At 35.3% G+C, this 22708-nt stretch overlaps 1 protein-coding gene across 4 annotated transcripts in view; it reads right to left on the bottom strand.

Moving 5' to 3' along the window:
• ARSK (arylsulfatase family member K) overlaps nt 1-22665 on the bottom strand; it is a 54477-nt gene extending 31812 nt beyond the window's left edge. For 3 of the 4 annotated variants that reach the window (XM_037801923.1, XM_037801924.1, XM_037801925.1), the window contains exons 1-3: nt 22377-22665; nt 9397-9526; nt 6897-7056 (exon numbers count right to left, since the gene is read on the bottom strand). In XM_037801923.1, the coding sequence (XP_037657851.1) occupies nt 6897-7056; nt 9397-9526; nt 22377-22514 (428 nt within the window). In that variant the 5' untranslated portion in view covers nt 22515-22665. Of the gene's footprint in view, nt 1-6896; nt 7057-9396; nt 9527-11271; nt 11375-22376 lie in introns of all 4 variants that reach the window. The other variant, XM_037801927.1, reaches the window with a different exon arrangement.
• Between the last annotated feature and the right edge of the window lie 43 nt (nt 22666-22708).

The raw sequence follows: 22708 nt of genomic DNA, 5'->3' as shown, positions 1-22708 counted from the left end.
TCTTTGGATAATTGTGTGGTATCTGAACAATCTCAATAAAAATGAAAAAAAAAAATACCCCCCCCCCCCCAAAAAAAAAAAAAAAAAGCCTTACCCTTTCGTTGTTTCCTTTCAGGATCTCTGGTTTAACCAATGCTTTCCAAAAGGCTGGTACTTTGGGTGCCTTTGTTTAGATTTTTCTTTCCTGTCCTGCATTTTAGCCTACTGATGTTTTACTTTTATTGCCGTTCATCAAATCAAAGATGCTATCATTTAAAAATTTGCACCATTAAAAAATCTACTATTAAGAAAAAAAACTTGCCAATAAGACCATAACACATTTTTATCAAAAATTTTAAGATGCACTGTAATTTTAGAAGTGTTAAAACGTGAACAAAATGTGCGCCATAGAATAGATTAAATATAGTACTTCACAGCCTTTTCTCTCACCCCTTAAAAAAAAAATCTGGATGTGATTGCTTCTTCCTTTAAACAGAACTCTCCATATTTTGCTCTGTACTGAAATTATCTATACTTTTGTTACCTCCTTTATTAAACCTTAAGTCTCTTAAGCTAGGTTGTATTTACCTAATTTTTGTTTACCTATATTCCCTTCCTCATCTTCATATTATTAGATAAGTTCAGGCTCTTCTCACAAGTAGATTGAAGTAAACGTCAATAAACCCTTAAATGGCTAATATTAGCAAAAATAGGAGAAAAATTCATTATGGGCAGCTAAACTTAATACATTAAACTTTAGTAATTAAACGGGAAAAAATCCAAGAATTGTAATGAGGTTGTAGGCTCAGAGCTATCACTTGTGTTTCAAGAAACACATGTAGGAGTTATGGTAGACAGCTCTCTAAAGACGGGCTGCTTCAGCCAAGAATTTGTTAGTCATCATAAGTGACGGTTTTGGAATAACAAAACAAAACAAAACAACATGGCAGGCTCTTCCGGTATCATAAAAACTCATGCTGAGAATGAACCCAGAATAATGCATGCTGTTCGTGATGCTACATTTCAATAAAAATGAGGTGGGGAGTACTAAAAAAGTTTCTAAAATGACCAATGGAAAGGGTGACTTTCTTCATTATAACAAAAAGGAATAAAATAAACAGAACTCCTCGGTGTGGAAAGAGGTGATCTAGGGTACATATGATCTAAGGTTATAAAATAATAGTGGACATGGATGAGACGAACACAGGCTTGTTCAGTAGCCTACAGAACTGATGAGGGCTGGGAGAGGGCTCACTGGTGGTCGCTTTTCTAAGCTCTGTTGTTCCCCTCTTCATCACTCTGGTTCTAAGTAGAAAACCTTTAGAAAGCCTTTGCTGCTGGCCTGGAGGCCTCACCAGAGGACAGGAAGAGTCGGGTGAGCCACTGTGATTTGCTTTTGTTCGCTGTTTGTCAAGAGGCTCAAGCTCAAGAGTTTGGCCCATGGTAATTCTCTCATTTTGGAAGTGGGCCTTCATTTTTCATTTGTTTTGGAGGATTAAGAGTCACCTATTATCACTTAGGAACATACATAATTACAATAATTATATAATTACATAATTACAGTAATAGGAGATGAAATGACAGGGGACTTGATTTTAGGTTTAGTTTAATTTTTCTTCTGAAAACATTAGGATGTAATCTCCATGAGGGTAGGAGTTTTTGTTTTGATCACTATTTATTCTTATCATCTAAAAACAGTGTCTGGCACATAGTAGGTGGCTCAATAAACATTTGCTGAACGGATAGTGCATAAATTTGATTTTACTTTTGTAACTTAAATAAGGATCATTTTTTAGTCATTTTAAGGAATACTACTTAATATTCAATTTCTTTAATAAATTATACTGATCTTAGAAATCTAGTTTTAAAAAACATCTACATAAAATTAATTAGTTTCTAATTTTACAATCCAAATTAACATTTTCTTTGGTTGTGTTAATTTAAAAAAATAACATACTAATATCAAATGGATTTGACCCCTTAGAATATGGAAGGATAAACTTTAAGATTCAAAATGTAGGCAATTACAAGTGTGACATTCCTAACACCATGCTTATGAGAATATGATATTTAGTTTTAGATTATGTTTCTCAACCTCCGTACTACTGACCTTTTGGGCCTGATAATTCTTTGTTCTGGTGGGAACTATCCATGCATTGTAGACTGTTTAGTGGTATCCCTGGCCTCTACCCCACTAGATGCCAGTCGCACCTGGTCTGTGGTGTCAACCAAAAATGTCTCCAGACATTGCTCCATGTTGCCTGGAGGGCAAAACTGCCCTCAGTTGAGAATCCCTATTTAGATATTGGGAATATATTGGGAAAACAATTTTACCTGATATGAAACAAGTTCAAAACATCCTATTTTATGGGTTGAATTGTGTCCCCCCAAAAAGATATGTTCAAGTCCTAACCTCTGTAAATGTGACTTTATTCGGAAATAGGGTCTATGAAGATGTAATTAGTTAAAACGATGCCAGACAGGATTAGGGTGGCCCCTAATGCAATATGACTGGTGTCCTTATAAGAAAGGGAGATGAGAAAGCAAACATATGCTCCAGAAAAGGACAGATGAATATGCAGGAGGCAGAGCGATGCATCTACAAGCCAAAGAACTGCAGTAATTTCTGAAAGACACCAGAAGGTTAAAGAAGCAAGGAAGGATTCTCTCCTACAGATTTCAGATAGAGCATGTCCTTGTTGACACCTTAATTTCCAACTTCTAGCCTTGAGAACTGTAAGACAATAAATTTCTGTTATTTCAAGCCATTTAGTTTGTAGACTTTGTTATGGCAGCCCTAGGAAACCAAGACACCCTATGAATTAAAAATAAATATTCCCTTTCAACTGATAAGGTATAGAAAATTCAAATGGAATCAAACCTATTATAAGTACAATACATACAATGTGAAGGGGGCCAATGAATATCAGGAATTTATAAACCACTTAACCATTCCTCACTGAAGTCATAGAGCAGAAGAAACTTTAAGGTTATCTAGTGTAAGCTCATTTGATGAAACTGGGATACTAAGTGGATAAATAACTTGCCCAAGGTCTTATGGCCAGTAAGTGGCATCTTTATGGGTCGTACCACTAATACTTCTTCAACAACTTTGTGGAAGAAACAAGTGTGTAGCCCTTGGAGTTCCCAGTATGGAGTATTATATTATATGTAATAAGTGACACAGAGCTGAATTAGTATCCCTAAATTGCTTCAGGAAGAAAGCATTGCTTGATGGCTAAAGGAGACAGATGGAAGTATTGCAGTAATAAACAAAGAAATTTGTATTTCTGGTTGAAAATATAAGCAGGTTCAAAAATGGCCAATTTCAGTGTTACGTTAATATAAGAGTAATAAAACCTTGAGTTTTTACTTTTAGAGTCAGCTTATCAATAACACTGAGTGTCCTTGTTTATGAAGCTTGATATTAAGACAAACCTTTTTTTTTTCTGGGAGCCATTTGTAAATTTTTACAGAAAAATTTGAAAGATAATGTGCCATGACTCATATAACCTTTTCAGACATGCAAAAACAGCAACCTTAACCTATTTGTCAACCAAATGGCTGTGTGGGTACATATAGTAGTCATACAAATTGTCCTGAGAGTTTTCTTCAATTTCCTCAGTTCTGGTAAGAGGGTGAGTAAATGAAAATATGCTGCAAGCAGTGACTATACTGAAATTCATCTCTGACCTCCTAAATATCAACACCTAAGTGGCTCTTTTCCTTTCCTGGTTTCAGCATTCCACATGATGAAGAATGAACTTCTGAAAGTTAATAATATTTAAAACATTAAAACACTTTAAATAGAACATCTATATTTATTCAAATAATAAGCTACAGTTAGATCAATATAACTTTTTTGTTCATTCATTCATTCATTCATCAAACTTTGATCTGTGCACCCACAATGTAGCAGGCACTATGGTGGCGATGAGAATACAGCAGTGAAAAAAGAGAAAAAGCCTTTGCCCTTCCAGAATTACCATCCCACTAAGGAATAAAAACAAGGTCATATTTTAACCATTTCATATATAAGAACAAAAGTTATAGGGAGCACAAGGCATTCAACCTTAGATTCTTTTTCTTACTACATTTATCAAGGAAACAAAGAAAAAATTTCAAATGGGATGATATGAATAGCTGTATCTTACTTTGGATTACCTTTAGTTTCTAAAAAGGAGAAAGATTTTAAAGAGAAATTTGTGAAACTACATGAAATAATTAGTAATGCAAAAACTTTAGAAAAGTAAGGGGTTATGTATAGATTAAACTATGACTCTGGTTAGGCCATTTTTGTAACAATAATCTTTTCCATTCATTGATGATAACTTGTGTCAGGTACTGATAAATACTGTGTTATCTCATTTAAGCCTTTATATTATCTTTTATTAACACAATACTCACAGCCACCCAATGAGGCAGTATTATTAATTCCAGGTTATAGGTAAGAACACTGGTACTCAGTGAAGTTAAATAACGTGCCCGAGATTACAAGGATGGTAAGCAGGGAAGATGGATGTCTAACTCTGCTCTGAGTTAGTGCTCTTTTTACTACATTTAACTGTCTCTCCCTTATCTTTCTGCTATGTTAGCCAGGAAACGTGGGGGCAGAGCATTTTGCCCAGAAGAACTAACTTGTACAATGGTCCAGATGTAGTAAAAAGCATGTTAAGGAAATTGAGAGGAGACCAGAGTGGTTGGTGCAAATGGAGAAAGGGAGGAATTGGTGTGAAATGAGACTAGAGGTAGGCAGGGACTAGATCATGTAGGGTCTTGTCAACCATGTTGTAGATTTGGGATTTTAGCCTACTTGCAATGAAAAACCATTCAAGGATTTTAAGCAAGTAAGTCATGTGATCAGATTTTCAGTTTTAAAAAGGTCATTCTGGCTGTCTATAAAAAATGGGCCAGATAGATAAAAAGAGTTTAGTTAGAAGGCTGTTGTCACAGTTTAGGCAAGAGATGAGAGTAGCTTGATGGAGAGATGATGATAAGTGGTTAAATTGGAGAAATACTTTGAAGTAGAAAGGACAACACTTGGTGGCTGATTAGAAGACAAAGGTCGGAAAGAGATGTCAGGATCACTCCTAGGTTTCCAGGATTGTTACCTTTTAGATTTTGAAAGACAGAAAAGGAAACAAATTTCATATTATCCAGAAGATCATTTTAGTACCTTTTTTAACCCAAAAGGTTTCCTAAGGTGGTTTTAACAAATTACCACAAACTGGGTGACTTAAAAACAACGGAAATGTATTCGTTCACAGTTCTGGAAGCTGTAAACCTGAAATCAAGGTGCCGTGTGTTCCTGAAGGCTCTAGGGAAGAAGCCTTCTTTCCCTCTTGCTAGTTTCTGGTGGCTGCTGCAATCATTCTTTGGCTTATGGCTACATCATTCCAATCTCTGCTTCCATCATCACATGACCACCTTCTCTGTGTCTGTGTTCTCTCCCTTCTTATAAGGACACCAGTCATTGGATTTATGGTTCACCCTAAATCCAGGATGATTTCATCTTGTGATCCTTAACTAATTACATCTGCAAAGACCCTATTTTCAAATAAGGTCACATCCTGAAGTTCTGGGTGTACTTGAATTTCGGGGAGCACTATTCAATCCACTATACCATTATTTTTATTAAATTTATTTTTTTGTTCTTATCACCATCATTAGAATCATCATCATCACTACAACCATTACCAATAACCCTCAATCAGTATCTGTACATAAGAGGCACTGCTCTAAGGTCTTAATATATATTTGTGTCAAGGATCCCCAAGATCACTCCCAGGTTCACTAGGAGGATTCAAAGGACTTAGCATATAGTTGGACTCAATGCTATGATTTATTATAGCAAAAGGATATAAAGAAAAATAAGCAAAGGGAAAAGGCGGTCGGAGCAAAGTCTGGAGGAAACCAGGTGCATGCTGCCAAGTAGAGTTGCACAGGACATGCCTAATTTCTCCAGCATTGAAGTGTGACAGCACATGCAAAGTACTGGCTACCAGGAAAGCTCATTAGACTCAGTACCCCAAAGTTTTTACTGGGGGCTGGTCATGTAGGCATCTTCTACCTAGCACATACCAAAATTCTAGACTCTCTGAAGGAAAGCAGGTATTCAGTGTAAACTACAATGTGTGAACAGTCTAGTCATAGTAAGCCACTTTTCTTAGTTAGGAAATGGTGAGAACACTCCCCAAATCCGAGTTCCCAGATGCCAGTCCAGGGCCAACCTTGCAAGCCGGTCTTTCTAAAGATAGCAGTCTTAGCGCTGCCATCTTAGCTCTTTTTGCACACATTATTTCATTTGTTCCTCAAAACAAGGAAATTAAAGTTCAGTTAGCTTAGAGAATGTGCCCAAGATTACATCACTGCAAGATCAGTAGTGAGAAGAGGAACTAGGTTTCAAAAGCAGGCAATCTGATCGTAACTGTCTACTCTTAACCACTATGCTTAGCTGTCTTGTTTTGAGGACTTAGTTAAATGGGAAAAAAAAAAAAAAGCTACAATAGACACATAGTAGAGAAAACTGTCAAAAGCAAGTATCAAGAAGGTTATGGTTTACAAAATTGACTGTAAAATGAAAAAGAAAGTAGCCATTATACAATGAGAACTTAATGGAACTAAATTATGGGCTAAACAATTTTACAGTATTTTACAGACATAAAAACAATTTTACAGACATAAAAACAATTATTTATGGTCTAATTCTTAAGAAAAACAAAATTACCAGCATATTTGCAATTTTAATATTTCAGGAAGATTAAAGACTAACATTTTAGCTAAATTAACATAATCAAGGGATTAAAAGATTTATTTTCACCTTTGTGGAGACAGAAAAAATAAAAATAAAAAAGAATACACATATGTAGTATAGTGGAAGGCAGTCTATCAGTATTTGTTTTCTTTCATTTTTTTACCTAATAGAGTGATGTCCTGAAGTATAGTCCAGTTTTCCAAATTTTTGTGTTCGGTAGCCATGCTTTTCCATGACATCCATCCATGTTGTATAATTTGGATCTAGGCCCTTAAAATTATTCCAAGATTCTGTTAAGTGAGCGAAAAGGCCACTCCACATTGCTGAAAAAAAACAAAAACAAAACATGAAATAGGGATTAAAGTAAGGCCCAATAATTTTTTTTTTTTTTTTTTTTTTTTAACTTTTAAGATAATTACTCCAAGACAGAGTAGAGTCTACTAGTTGAGATCTCGTGCTCTGGAATAAGACATTCTGCATTAGGTGCTTTAACATTTCTCATTGTTACCTCATTTCATCAGGGGGAAAAATATTGAGAGGAGTAACTATTTCCAATTTACAGATGAGTCAACTAAGTCTTAGAGGTTAAGTTATTTAAGGTAAATATAGCTGAAATTAAATGTAAAGCCTGTCTGACTCTAGAGCCTTCTTTCTATAACAAATATAATCTCTACATATTTTTTATTAGTTAATTTTCCAAGTGAGTCAGTTGGAACATAGCAGTATAGATGTCATTTCCCCAGTATCCTCAAGGATTTTCCCTATTCCTGGTCCTTTTACTGGCTTTTTACAAACAACTTAAGTGTACTATGTCTTCACTCTCATTTCCTACAATTCTTATTATTCAATACCCCCTACTTTTTCTTTTCCCATTTCTGTGCATTCCTTACACACATAGTGTGTTTGAATAAGCTTTCTGTTCTCATCTAATATAACACTTTCTTTTTTAAAGATGGGAGATCATAATGGTTAAAAGCTCAGGCTCTGAAGCTAGATTACCTGGGTTTGAATTTGAAGAATACCAGATGCTGAGTGGCTTTTGATAAGTTATTTAACCTTTCTGTACTTTAGTTTCTATCAGCAAAGTGGGAATGATAATAATAGTATTCACCTTATAGAATTTTTGTGCACATTATAAAAATTAATACACATGAAGCACTTAGAATATTGCTGGGCACCCAGTAAGAATGCAATAAATGTTAGCTTTTATTACTATTTAAGTCAAACTCTTCAAAATAGACATCTTCCAGGAAAAACATCACCTGTATTTTTGCAACCTTTAGAGTTTACTGAGCATTTTTTCATCATCGTTTCATTTGATGTTCTGAACAACCCTGTGAGGTACATAGGATAGATATACAATATCATATAGATAAGGAAACTGAGTGATGTGCTTGACAGGGCCCAGTGAGGGTCAGAATCCAGATCATCACCTCACCCTAGTGAACTACTCGTTCCACTCACTCAATACAAAATAAAATAAAAGTTAGAAAAACTATTTTTGAACATACCGGTCCTTTCTAATTGAAATATAGTTTTTAATATAGTCTAGCTTTCCTTTAATAATTGGTGATCATGTAGTTGAGAGTGCTGAAAATGTAGGTATAAGACTTGTGACTCAAATCACAGAGAATATCATCTCAGCTCTTTAGAGACCAAATTAGATTGCTGAATGCCATTTATGTGTTCAAAGTCAAATAATCATAAATCAGGAAGACAGAAGAAAAGAAAAACAATTGTCAGAGAATAGACAGAATTTATAAAAACTACAGTATTTTCCTATTTCTTAATTTTCCATGGCTTAATGCCATTGCCATTTTGCTATTAAAACTATGCATATTTTTAAAATTTCTGTAATAAAAGCAAACAATAAGATTTGGATAGAAATGAGTTTAAACTGAAGAGAAAGAGATAAAGTATGTAATCTGAAATAATGTGGAAAAATTCAGATAAACCTGATTTATGAGAAGTTCCACTATGTTGTGGTGTATACCCTGAAGTCCAGATAATTCTTCCTACCTCCCTGTAGCTTTACTGAAAATTTCTTTGGAAATAGAACTCTTCTAGGAAAATGAATATTTCCTCATTTGCTTGGAAAGTCAAAAGATTCTTAATCACCAGTTTTAAGGAAATGAAACTGTAGCACCTGAACTATACACCACTTCAGATGATAAAAATTCCTACTCTTGAAAAATAAATTAGAAATTCTAATAACCCCAATACCCAATACATGTCTTAAAACATATATGTCTCATATTAGAAAAAAATGTATTAGGTGTCAAATATGACTTACTATCCTACATTTGAGTGTAATCTTTTTTTAATTTTTTAATTTTTATTTTTTTCCTTGTGTAAATTTTAATAACTCATTGAACAGAACAAAACTATTTTAAACAAAATTACATAGTTGTTTTCTCAGACTGACTAAAATCCTACACAGTCTCTCTCTTGCACTAAAAACACAAGGAAGCAAACAAAAAACCAGAAGTTCCAATTATTTTCTTCTTGGGTAGATAATCTCTTTGGGTAAGGTGGTTGACAAAAGGCATTGATTCTTGTTCCTTCTGTTTGCTCTTCCCCTTTGGATTCCTTCACCCTAATTTTTTTAAATTGTTAATTTATTTTTACTGTGTTGCCAATTTCTTCCATCATTATCTTCGTACCTGCGCGTGATGGGCAACAGATTGGAGAGTTTGTATAGGCGTTGAGAAAGGAAGTGCCATGTGCTTTCATGAAGCTGATGAAAGGAAGTTTCACTACTCGACTTCCTGGTTGAAATGTGAGCCTTCCATCCTGGAATAAAGAATTTAATCAACAGTGATTGCATTTCAAAAGAAGAAGCTTATTTCATTTGATTTTAACTATACAATTCACAAGTAGCAAAGGACTTTAATATGATTCTAAGAATCCCTAAAAGACAAAAACAAGTATCATAAGTTTTATGAGTATCTGGTCTATAAATATCTAGAAATCAATGCAGTGTTATATTTGGATTCATTTGAATATGATAAATCTAATAAAGGACTTCATGAAAAGTTCTTTTGAGGGATGATGGACTGTCTGAATGAATTATTTATTGAGTACTTACTATGTGCCAGGCACTGTGTAAGATCTGAGATACAATGATGAATAAAACAGAGTCTCTACCCCAGTGAAACTTACAGTTTAGTGGGGGAGACAAAAAATATAATAATAAATAAACCATGAATAATTACAAATTGTGGTAAGCACTTTTAAGAAAACCTGAAATACAGAATAACAAGGAAGGCCTGCTTTAGATGGAGTGGACAGAAGAGGCTTCTCTGGGAAGTATGAGACAAAAAGAATGAGAAGGATCCAGCCATTAAGATAATTTGAGGGATAGGTAAAGTTTGAGATAACTGTAAGACATAGTGGAGATGTCAATTAGCAGCTGGATTAATGAGTCTGAAGATTAGAAAAGATGTTTGGGTTGGAGATATGCATTTGAGAATTGAATTGGGAACTGAAGAAGTCCCCTTGGTAAAGAGAAAAGAGAGAAAAAAAATCATAGTCCAGTTCTGGAGCTATACTTATTTTTTTTTTTTCAATATTATTATGAATAAAAATACAGTTTGAAAAATGAGCCAACCCAAAATATGGGATGTATACATAAACCCTTGAAATGTCTATGATATTTCCAAGTGGAGATATAAAGTAGGCTGTTGGGTACAGACAGGAATCTGGAGTTCAGAGAAGTCTATTCTGGTGAAATAAGCTTGGGAGTCTTTGCTGGTTTGGATCTGTTTTGTATCCCCAAAAAGACCATGTTGTTTTAATCCAATTTTGTGGGGGAAGAACTGTTGTGGGTGGGGCCTTTTGATTAGATTCTTTCCAAGGAGATGTGACCTTGTGCATTCAAGATGGGTCTTAATCCTTTACTGGAGCCCTTTAAGAGCTCACAGAGAGAACACTCAGAGAAGGTGAGAGAGACATTTTGGAGAGAAGCTAAGATACGTAATCCAGAGTTTCCCCCCCCAGGAGAAGCTAAGAGAGAGAAGCTAAAACAGAAGCCCAGAAACATTTTGGAGAAAGCCATGGAAACCAGAAGCTAAACGTGGGAGAGGACCAGTAGACATCACCAGGTGCCTTCCCATGTGACAGAGGAGCCCCAGATGCCAGTGGCCTTTCCTCAGAGAAAGTATGTTACTTGGGATGCCTTCATTTGGACATTTTCATGGCCTTAGAACTATAAATTTGCAACCTAATAAATCTCCATTGAAAAAGCCAATCCATTTCTGATATATATTGCATTTTGGCAGCTTTAGCAAACCAGAACAGAGTCGTAAGCATATTTTTGGTAATGAAAAGTGTGGTATTGAAAAAGCCTTTTAAGGAGAAAATAGGGAAGAAAGGGGTCCAGGAGAAAATCCTTAGGCATTCCAACAAAGGGGAGAAAGCAGCATGGGATTTTGAGAAGGAATGGCCAATAAAAGAGGAAGATAGGAGACTGAATGCATGGAAGCTGAGAGAAGACGGTGTTCCAGAAAGAGATAATGTCAGTTGTGTTGAGAGGTTACCTGAAATGAGCCCAGAAAATGTGGACTGGAATTGGCAGTATGAAGATAGTTGGTAATCTTGACAATAGCACTTTCAATGGAGTGGGAGGGATGGACAACCAAACTGGAAAGGGGAAAAGAGAATGGGAGGTGAGAAAGTAAGACAGTAGATGAAGAGAACCCTTCCTAAGAAGTTATTTTGCAAAGGGAACCAGAGAAATGGGATATTAGAAAATGGAGTGTTAGTTGGAGGGGAATGTGAGATTAAGGTCAGGTTTTTTTTTCAAGATGGGAAAAAATTAGAGCATGTTTGTATGCTGGTACAAATTACTACTTCTAGCAGGAGCAAATATTGAATGGTAAACAAATAACTGCTCATTTCCTGAATGATGAGCTAGAAAGCCCAATACAAAAGTACATATTCTCCTCTCATAAGGACTTCTTTAAGTCCATAAACTCAAATTCTGACAAACTTACTCTCACACATCCCAAATGCCTACATATAAAATTCTTACAATCTTGGGACATGAGGGATAATACCCATTTATGGCCACTTCCTGGAATCAAGACATCCCAGATACCCAGGCTTATCTGGCTGGAGGGATGGAGAAGGTGGTCACATGGGAGAAGCACAGTCACAGAGATACTGTACAACACAAATATTGGGGCTTGGACTCAAAGTCTGGGGACTAGATTCAAAGTGGTTTAACTACAACTGCAAACGGCTACTGCAGCATATGGCTACTTCAGCATATCAATAACTCATGCACCTGATTAAAATTCATATTAGCTATTTCTATGGCTGGCACAAGGATTTCATCTGTATTGAAAACAGCTAGAAGGAAGGACTTTTTATAAAGTGCATAGTGGCAAAGATGGCAAGAAAGAGAGGGGATAACTGTCCCATTTGGGGAAGTTCCTAATATGGAATATGTGAAGGTGGTCTCTATCAACATTACTGCCTAGGATAGAGAAGGCACGCAATGAATATTTAGTGAATGAAATCAATCTCAGAGATCTATTCAACTTAAAAAAAGATAAATTTACTATGTTCAGAATTCAACAGTGCATTTTTACAAAGCTTAATAAACAGGATTAAGCACATCAGTGGCAAGATTTGTATTTGATTATGTTCTTAGGAATTATTTAAAATATGCTACACATTTATTCTCAATGGTAAAAAGCACACAAATAATGCCCTAGGTGAAGATCAAAATTATTATATTATTTGAGAAAATATTAAACATTTTCTAGAGGTTTTGGTTTTCAACTTCATGTTGTTACTACACACAAGCAGACAATTTTAAAAATAGGCTATTGCTGGTAAAATGATAATGATATCAATAGGAGATGGCCCATAAAATAGTCAAATATGAACTGAAATGAATTTTAACATGGCTAGCTGATGAAAAACAGAAAAAGTAAGTTTTTCATAATACGGTATTGACAATGGATAGTCAATTATAGCTGTTGTATTTAGTTGGGTGGGAAAAATATTGCAGAATGCCTTTAATTTACTAGTAGCTAGCTCACTTCAGTTTTCTCAAGGCCATTCCCATGGTTCAATCAAATTAAGTGCTCTAACACTGGACATTTAAAAAATAAAAAGGAGCCCATTAATTGGCTTTCTGCGTAAGTGACAGAAATGGCATTTAACTGCCTTTTTCTGCATTCTGTTATTCTTGATTCATGGGTCTAGACATTTGCTTCCTTCGGATGGACTGTGATTTTCATTGCTCCTTCAGAACCATGTTTAGTTCCTCATCAGGGAGAACCAGAGGGGTAGGTTGGATTTCAAGCCATCATCCTAATGGAAGAAGAATCTAGCAGTACCTTCAGCTGCCCTGATCTGTTATCAGGGCTAGACCCTTTTATAGTGTTCTTCCCAGATCTGTCCATCAGATTGAATGAGATTCTCACTGGACTCTGAAAGACACATTCCCGACCTCCCTCCCAATCCCACCAAATCCAAAACCAAAGCAGGTATCAGAAGATGCTTATGTCATTCCAAGATCCATGCAGAGGTGCTTTTCTCTTTCCCTCCCTCCCTTTCTCCCTCCTTTCTTTTCTTCTTTCCCTCCTTTCTTTTCTTTTTACAGATTTGTTAATATATAACTCACATACCATAAAATACACCCATTTAAAGTGTTCAGTTCAATGTTTCCTTGTTTTTAGCATAGTCACAGTATTGTGGAATCATCGCCATAATTGATTTTAGAACAATTTCATCACCAAAAAGAAACCCTGCAACCCTCAGCCAACACCCCCATTGCCTACAGCCCTAGGCAACCACTAATCTTATTTCTGTTGCTATAGATTTGCTTGTTCTGGACATTTCATATAAATGAAATCATACAATATGTGGTCCTTTGTGATGCTTCTTTCACTTAGCATACTATTTTCAAGGTTAATCCGTGTTGTAGCATGTATCAGTATTTAATTTATTTTTGTTGCTGAATAATATCCCATTGTAGACATACCATATTTTACTTATCCACATATAAGCTGGCGGACATTTGGGTTGTTTCTATTTTTTGGCTATTGTGAATAATGCCACTATGAACATTCATGTACAAGTTTTTGTGTAGACATATGTCTTCATTTCTTTTGGGTATATACCCAGGAATGGAATTGTTTGGTCATATGGTAACTTTATGTTTAACCATTTGAGGAGCTGCTAAGTTGTTTTCCAAAGTGGCTGCATCATTTTATATTCCTATCAGCAGTGTGTGAGCATTCTGATTTCTCCACATCCTCCCAACACTTGTTAACTGACTTTTTGATTCCAGCCATCTTAGTGGGCATGAAGTGGTATCTCACTGTGCTTTTGATTTGCATTTCCCTGATGACTAATAATTTTGAACATCTTTTCATGTGCTTATTGGCTATTTGTATATCTTTGGAGAAATGTCTATTCAGACTCTTTGCCCACTTTTTAATTGGGCTATTTGTCATTTTATTATTGAGTTGTAACGGTTTCTTTTATATTTTTTTAGATACAAGACCCTTAAAAGACAAATGATTTGCAAAAATTTTCTGCCATCTTATGGGTTGTCTTTTCATTTTCTTAATAGTGTCCTTTCAAGTATAAGAGTTTTTGATGATGTAAAATTTATCTATTTTTTTCTTTTGTTGCTTGTGCTTTTAGTGTCATCGTTAAGAAATCATTGCCTTATCCAGGGTCATGAGTTTTCTCCTGAGTTTTATAGTTTTAGCTCTTACATTTAAGTCTGATTCATTTCAAATTGATTTTTGTACATAGTGAGAGGCAAGAGTCCAATTTTATTCTTTTGCGTGTGGATATCCAGTTATCCCATCACCATCTGTTGAAAAGACTTTTCTTTCCTAATGAATGGGCTTGGCTCCCTTATTAAAAATTAATTCACCAGGAATGTGAGAGTTTATTTCTGGAGTCTTAATTGTATGTCATTGATCTGTACATCTATCCTTATGCCAGTACCACTGTCTTGATTGCTACTTTGTACTAAGTTTTGAAATCAGGAAGTGTAAGTCTTCCACCTTTGTTCTTTTTCAAGTGTTTTGGCTATTCTGGGTTCCTTGAATTTCCATATGAATTTTGGCATAAGCTTGTTAATTTTTGCAAAGAAGTGAGCTGAGATTTTGATGCACTGAACCCGTAAATCAATTTGGTGAGTATTGTTATATTTAAAACATTAGGTCTTCTGATCCGTGAACATGGATGTCTCTTCATTTACTTAGGTGTTCTTTAGTTTCTTTCAACAGTTTTATAGTTTTCAAAGCATAAGATTTGTACGTTTTGGTTATATTTATTCCTAAGTATTTTACTCCTTTTGATGCTATTTTAAGTGGAATTGTTTTCTTAATTTTATCTTCATTTTGTTCATTGCTTGTGTATAGGAATACAATTTTTGTATATTCATCTTATAACAATTGACTTTTGTATACACATCTTATAACCTACAAGCTTTCTAAACTCATTTATTAGTTTGAATGGATTTTTAGTGGATTCCTTAGGGTCTTCTACATACAAGACCATGTCAACTGCAAATAGAAATACTATTACTTATTCCTTTCCAATGTGGATGGCTTTTATTTCATTTCTCATTCCTAACTACCCTGGCTAGGACCTCCAGTACAATGTTGAATAGAAGTGGTAAAAGTGGACATCTAGTCTTCTCCATGATCTTAGGGGAAAAGCATTCAGTCTTTCAACATTAAGTATGACATTAGCTGTGGCTTCTTTATAGATGGCCTTTATGAGGTTGAGAAATTTCCCCTCTATTCTTCATTCACTGAGTGTTCTATTTCTAGTTCATTAAGTATTGAATTTTGTCAAATGCCTTTTTCTGCATCTGTTCAGTTGATCATGTGGTTTTTGTCATTTATTCAATTAATATGGTGTATTAGGTTAATTGATTTTCAGATATTAAACCCACCTGACATTCCTGGTCATGGTGTACAATCCATTTTATATATTGCTGGATTCAATTTGCTAGTATTTTGTTAAGGATTTTTGCATCTATATTCATAAGAGATATTAGTCTGTAGTTCTCTTTTCCTTGTGATTTGTTTACCTGATTTTAGTACCAGTGTAATACTGGTCTTTTAGAATGAATTTGGAAGTGTTCCCTTCTCTCCTAATTTTTGGAAGAGTTTGTAAAGAATTGATGTGAATTATCCTTCTGAAACTAGAATACAGGTTACTAGAGGCCAGGTGAAGGTGGGGAATGGGGAGTTAATGCTTAATTTTTATGGAGTTTCTGTTTGGGGTGATAAAAAGTTTTGGTAATAGATGATGGTGATGGCAGCATAACACTGTCAATGTAATTAACACCACTGGATTGTATAATTGAAAATGGATAAAATAGGAAAGTTTAGGTTGTATATATGTTACCAGAATAAAAATAAAAAAAAAACCACATAAAACTATACAACACAAATTAATCCTAATGTAAACTATGAGCTACAGTTAATAGCATAAGTATAAAAATATTGTTTCATTAATTATAACAAAGGTGCTACAGTACTGAAGAATGTTAATAATGAGGAAAACTGTGTGTGCGAGGGGATTATACGGGAACTCTGTTCTATGTGCATGATTCTTCCATAAACTTAAAACTGCTCAAATTTTTAAAAATATTCATTCTTCTTTATATATGCGGTAGAATTAACCTGTCAAGTTATCTGGTCCAGAGCTTTTCTTTTTTTAAATCACCAATTCAATATCTTTATTTGTTTTAGGTCAATTCAGATTGTCTATTTCTTTTTGGGTCAGTTTTGGTAGTTTGGGTCTTTCTAGGAATTTGTCCATTTTATCTATGTTATCTAATTTACTGGCATACAGTTATTCATAGTATTCCCTTATAAATCTTTTGGTTTCTGTGAGATTGGTAGTAATCTCCCCTCTTTCCTTCCTGATTTTAGTAATTCAAGTCTTTTCTCTTTTTCCCTTGGTCAGTATAGCCAAAGGTTTGTCAATTTTGTTCATTTTTTCAAAGAACCAACTTTTCACTTTATTTTCTCTATTTTTTCTATTCTCTAATCCATTAATTTCCAGTATAATCCTTATTATTTCCTTCCTTCTCCTTGCTTTGGATTTAGTTTGCTCTTCTTTTTTTCCAGTGTTTTAATGTGGAAGGTTAGGTTGTTGATTTAATAGCTATAAATTTCCCTTGAAGTACTGTGTTAGCTGCTTTCCATACGTTTTGGAATGCTGTGTCTCTATTTTCACTCATCTCAGAGTATCTTCTAATTTTCCTTGTGATTTTTTCTTTGATTCATTGGTTATTTAGTGGTGTGTTGTTTAATTTCCACATATTTTGATTTTCTCAAACCTTTGTTATCAATTTCTAATTTCCTTCCATTGTGGTTGGAGAAAATACTTGGAACAATTTCAATCATTTTAAATTTCTAGAGGCTTGTTTTATGGCCTATATGTGGTTTATCCAGGAGAAAGTTCCATATGCACTTGAGAAGAATGTGTATTCTGCTGCTGTTGGGTGAAGTGTTCTATATATAGAACACTATATATACACTATAGGTCTAACACTATAGGTCTAGTTGGTTTAGAGTATCATTCAAGTCTTCTATTTTCTTACTGATCTGCTGCCTAGTTGTTCTATCTGTTATTGAAACTGAGGTACTGAAGTCTCCAATTATCATTGTTGAATTGTATATTTTTCTCTTCAATTTTATCAGTTTTTCTTTCATGTACTTTGAGACTCTGTTGTTGGGTACATATAAGTTTATAATTGTTATATCTTCTTGATAGATACCATTCTATCATGATGAAGTATCCCTCTTTATCTGCAATTATAAAATGTCCCTCTCTATCTCTATTAATCTTTTTTTATTTAAAATTCTATTTTGTCTAATATTAATACAGCCACTCCAGCTTTTTGTGGTTCTTGTTTGCATGATATAATCTTCTTCCCTCTTTTTAATTTCAACCTATTTAAATCTTTGATTCTAAAGTGTATCTCCTGTGCAGGGGGTGGTGGTGGGGAGCGGTGGAGAGAGAGCGAGAGTGAGAAGAGAGAGAGAGATTGATTTAATCCAGTCTGACAAACTGTGCCTTTTTGATTGGATTGTTTAATCCATTCAAGTTTAATATTATCATTACTATAGTTAGAATTAATCTGACATTTAATATCTATTTTCTGTACATCTCCTAACTTTTCAGCTCCTCTGTTCCTTCTTTGCTCCTTTCTTTTGCATTAAGTGAATATTTTATGATGTAAAATTTTAATTCATTTATGGCTTTTTCAATATGTTTAAAATTTTATTTTTATGGTGGTTGCGCTAGGGCTTATCATGTACATCATACCTTATCAATATTTACTTTCGATTTATACTAAATTGAGTGAGATACAGAAACATAACTCTTTTATAGCTCTAGTTCCTCTTTCTCCATTTTGCTATTATTGTTATATATATATATAAACATATATATATGCTAGAAACCCAACAATACATTATTATGATTATTACTTTATATAATTTTATGTCTATTAAAGAGAAAAGAAAGGACAGCAAGTATATTGTCATATATTTTGTTATATTTACTTCTTTATTTACCATTTCTGGTTCTCTTTATTTGTTTCTTTGGATTCAAGTTACCCTCTGGTGTCATATCCTTACTCCAATACAACTTTGGTACCACCACCTTCCTTGTTTGTTCTTGACAGATATATTACATTTCTATATGTTATAGGCCATATGTATATATTTAAATCAGTTAAAAGAAGAAAGAATAATATATATGCATTTATGGTATCTCTTATGATTGCATAATTACCTTTACTGTACTCTTTATTTTTTTCCTGTTGATTTGAATTTCCATCTTGGGTCACATACTTTTAACCCGAACAACTTCCTTTAGTATTTCTTTAAGGCAGGTCTGCTACCAATGAATTTTCTCAGTTTTTGTTTTATCTAGGAATATCTTTATTCTCCCTTCATTTTTGAAAACTGGTTTTACTAGATATAAGATTCCTGATGGACAGTTTATTTTCTTTCAGCACTTTGAATATGTCATCCCACATCCTTCTGGTTTCCACTGTTTCTGATTGGACATAACCTGTGAATCTTACAGGGGTTCTTTTGAAAGTGACCCTTTTTCTCTTACTGCTTTCCAAGATTTTCTTACAGCTTTCTGTACTTTTACTATGATTTGGCTGCATATGATTTTCTTTGCATTTATCTTACTTGGAGTATGTTGTGCTTCTTGGATGTGTAGACTAATGTTTTTTAGCAAATTGGGAAGTTTTCATCCACTCTTTCTTCAAAATGCTTTCTGCCCCTTTCCTCTCTTCTCTGGTACACCCATTACATGTATGTTGGTGTGCTTAAAGGTATCACACATTACTCTGAGGCTCTATTCATTTTTCTTCATTCTATTTTCTCTCTGTTGTTTGAATTGCATAATCTCTCTCAGTCTATCTTCAAGTCATTGATTCTTTCTTCTGCTAGTTCAAATATACTGTGGATCCCCTCTAGTGAAATTATCATTTTAATTATTGTACTTTTCAAACTCCAGAATTTCCTTTTTTTAAAAAAAAAAATTTCTATTTCTTTGATGAAACATGGTAACCACAACTTCCTTTATTTATTTCAACATGGTTTCCCTTAATTCTTTGAACATATTTATAATGGCTGCTTTGAAGTCTGTTTGTTAAACTTTGTATCTGGTCCCTTTCACAGGCAGTTTCTGTTGCCTGCTTATTTTCTTATGTATGGGTCACATTTTCCTGTTTCTTTGCATGTCTTGTAACTTTTGGTTGAAAACTGAACATTTCAGGTAATGTATTATAGCAACTCTTGATAACTGATTCCATTCCCTTTCTCTGGGGCTTGTTTTTGTTGTTGTTGATTTGTTAATTTTTTACTAGAATAGGCTATTTTACTTAAGTCTATTTCCTCCTATAATGTGAAACCTTTGGTGTTGTTCCTTAGAGAATGTATTCCTTGGCATGTACACCTGGGATAAAATATAAGTTTCAACAAGGCTTTCTTTGAGTGTCTTTATCTCTCATTGCTCTGTTAAGCTGTCTATCTCCTTTGGTATTGCACCCAGATGTTAGACTTCACTAATTACCAGCTGATTGCTCTACTGCTCTTGACAATGCCCTGGGACATAATTTGTTCTAGAATCTGATTCAATTAAATTTGAGCAAGGGTAGTTCTGAAGGCCAGTCTTTGAGGTTTTTTTTTTTTTTTTCTGACCCCAGGAGGGCTCTTTTTAGGTGTTTCTTCCCCTGTTCTTTCTGATGAACTCTTGGGCCAATAATTAGCTAACTACTACTAATTAAGAGGAGCTATTATTTTGAGACTACCCTTAGACATAAATTTCCCAACACCAGGTTTCAAATAAAGTCAGTTCCTTTTGGCAGAGCTTCACAGCTCTCTCTCTCTCTCTCTCTCTCTCTCTCTCTCTCTCTCTTTCTCTCTCTCTCTTTTTAAAACAGACTGCCTCTTCCTCTAGACAAAATCTCTGTACCACTACTCTGGGTGCTGGGTTGGGTGGTAGCCTTCTTGGCTTTTCTCCTAATGAGGAACTTCTGCACTACCAGTGAACTGGGGTGAGGTTACAAGGACCCCAGTATTCTCAGCCTTCCATGCATGGAGTAGAGTCTCTGTCCTCTAAATGGAGAGGCTGAATGAAGGAAGGGAGCCCCTAACTTCTTGGCTGCACTCATCAGTTATTTAGTCTCATTTAGATTTGGAGGTTGAAAGGAAATGCTGGTGGCCTATTCCTCCAAGGAAATACGGTAACATATTGATTGCAAGCTGAAGGGAGAGGGGGCCCTATCTTTTGGGCCACATCCATCTGCAGTGAGTCTCTCTCAGGCTGAGCTGTAGGGAAGGGAGGGTGTGAGTCATGGCTCAAATGCCACAAACTCTCACTCTTTTTATGGAGTTTTAGTAGATTTTCTTGAATAGATGTTTCTCCACTTAGTATAAAAGAGATACAAGTACCAAAAGCAAAGAATCAATACCCCTATCATCTTAAATTTGAATTGGAACTATCAGTATAAACTCATAAGTTTATTTTTCTCTTTATAAAGTATATGTATTTTTTAGATCTGTTCACTGGAAAGGTCTAGAAGCAATGAAAACTCTAACATGCAGACTGTGGTTTCTCAATACCATTTCCAAGGCTGGGACAGGACATATCAAAATAAACCTAGGATTGTGTCAAAGCAAGCTGTTAAAGTCTACTGGTGATGGGTAAAAAGGACTTAGGAACAACTTGAAGAGGCTTCCACTGCCAAAGATGGGACAATTTTAATATAAATAAGTGTAAAGAAGGTAAAAGATTTAAACACAAATATATAAATATATGTGCCTTCATATTATACTAAATATCAACAAACTTAAATACCTCACTCACCTTTGCAAGGTTCTAGAATGCTGTGATGCACTACCCAGATCCTCTTTTAGGAATGAAAGATTGCTTCTGCTGAAGACCCCAACCCATTCTGGTAGCACCCCAACCAATTACCATCCACATGAACATATATAAAGGTATGGTTCCCTCACCTCATCTAGGAACAACTCTGAAGTGTCATCCCAGCTTGAGAAGGGCCCAGAAGGTCAGCTGGGGCCTCCATTGTGACTCAACTTTTCCTTGTGCACTTTTCCTTTCCTACCCTTTGTTGTCAAGTACTCTCCCTAATAAACCTCTTTCATGCTAATCTCCAATATTCCCAGTCTCTAAATTTAGATAATCATAAAGACCACTTTAAGAAACAATCACAACAGATTCTAAGGGCATATCCATATTAGGTAACTTTAATCATCATGGGTTAACCTATGAGGGAGGCACTACAACATAGTGATTAAAAGCACACTCTTTGGTGCCAGACACACTTAACACCAACAATCTTTGGGACCACAGTAACAGCAAGTAGTAATCGATAATATTATAATTAATAACCAAGCATCTGTCTAAGCAGGGCTTTTAAGATATGGATACAGCAAAAACATCAGATAAGGTTGATAGTAGTTTTCTTTACGTTATTGGCTTGGGAAAGCTCCCCAAACTGTTCTCCTTTTGGATTAAACAACAACCAGAAGAAGTACACAACATTCACACACATACAAGAGTTTCTCTGGAATATGGGATATTGGATCAGATTATGTCAGATAAAGCATTTGAATCAGCACTAACAAGATTATCAGACACCTGAGTAATAAAGTTAACTTTTTTCACTTTTCACCGAAACATTAATTTCTGCAAATTTGAGGTGAATTGAAAAACAAGCTTTTATGGAGTTGGAAGTGCAGAATGTTATTTTTGCCCACAATTGAAATCAATAGGGGTGAACTGAAATTTCATTAGTATAATAAAAATAATTTAGTGGGTCGAGGCCAGCATTAAAAAAATATCGCAAAGACGCGGTCAGAGCGCATTTCATTTACTAAAGTATCGTTTTACAAAACTTTTGGTTAAGCATATGTACGTCGTGTACGTGTTTATATATAGGGTCTCGAAGTAAAATGTATTTCTAAGAATGCATCGGGGTAAAACATGTTTGAAAGTGTCTCCGATTCTGATCCTCAAAGCCTGCTACACAGGAGAGGCTGCGGGCCAGTCGCGGGTCTCGACAGGGGTGCCTCCTCCCCTGCCTTACGGTACTTACCAAGGAGTCGCTCATGACGAGCACCACGTTAGGTGCCTTGGACCAGGCAGGAGTTGCTCTTCTACTCTGCCCACCTGCCCCACGGGCGCGTGCCGCCAGCGCGGAAAATGAGACCACTGACATCCACAGCAGCAACATCGCGGGGTAGCGGTTTGAGAACCCAGAGGCTGGTCTCTGGGCTCGTCTCCACCCTTTTCCGAATTTCCTCTAGGGGAGGACAGGGCGGGGCAGGGTACACCTCCCAGAGCTTGCAGTCTGGTTCTAGTAGTTCAGCTCTTCGGCCAAGGAACTACAATTCCCATGAGGCTTAGAGTCGGTACATGCACAAAGGA

Source organism: Choloepus didactylus, chromosome 13 (assembly GCF_015220235.1).
Source record: "Choloepus didactylus isolate mChoDid1 chromosome 13, mChoDid1.pri, whole genome shotgun sequence".
In the NCBI taxonomy this organism is placed as follows: Eukaryota; Metazoa; Chordata; class Mammalia; order Pilosa; family Megalonychidae; genus Choloepus; species Choloepus didactylus.
Note: the sequence above shows the minus strand (reverse complement) of the source record. Positions and strands in the feature narration are given on the sequence as shown.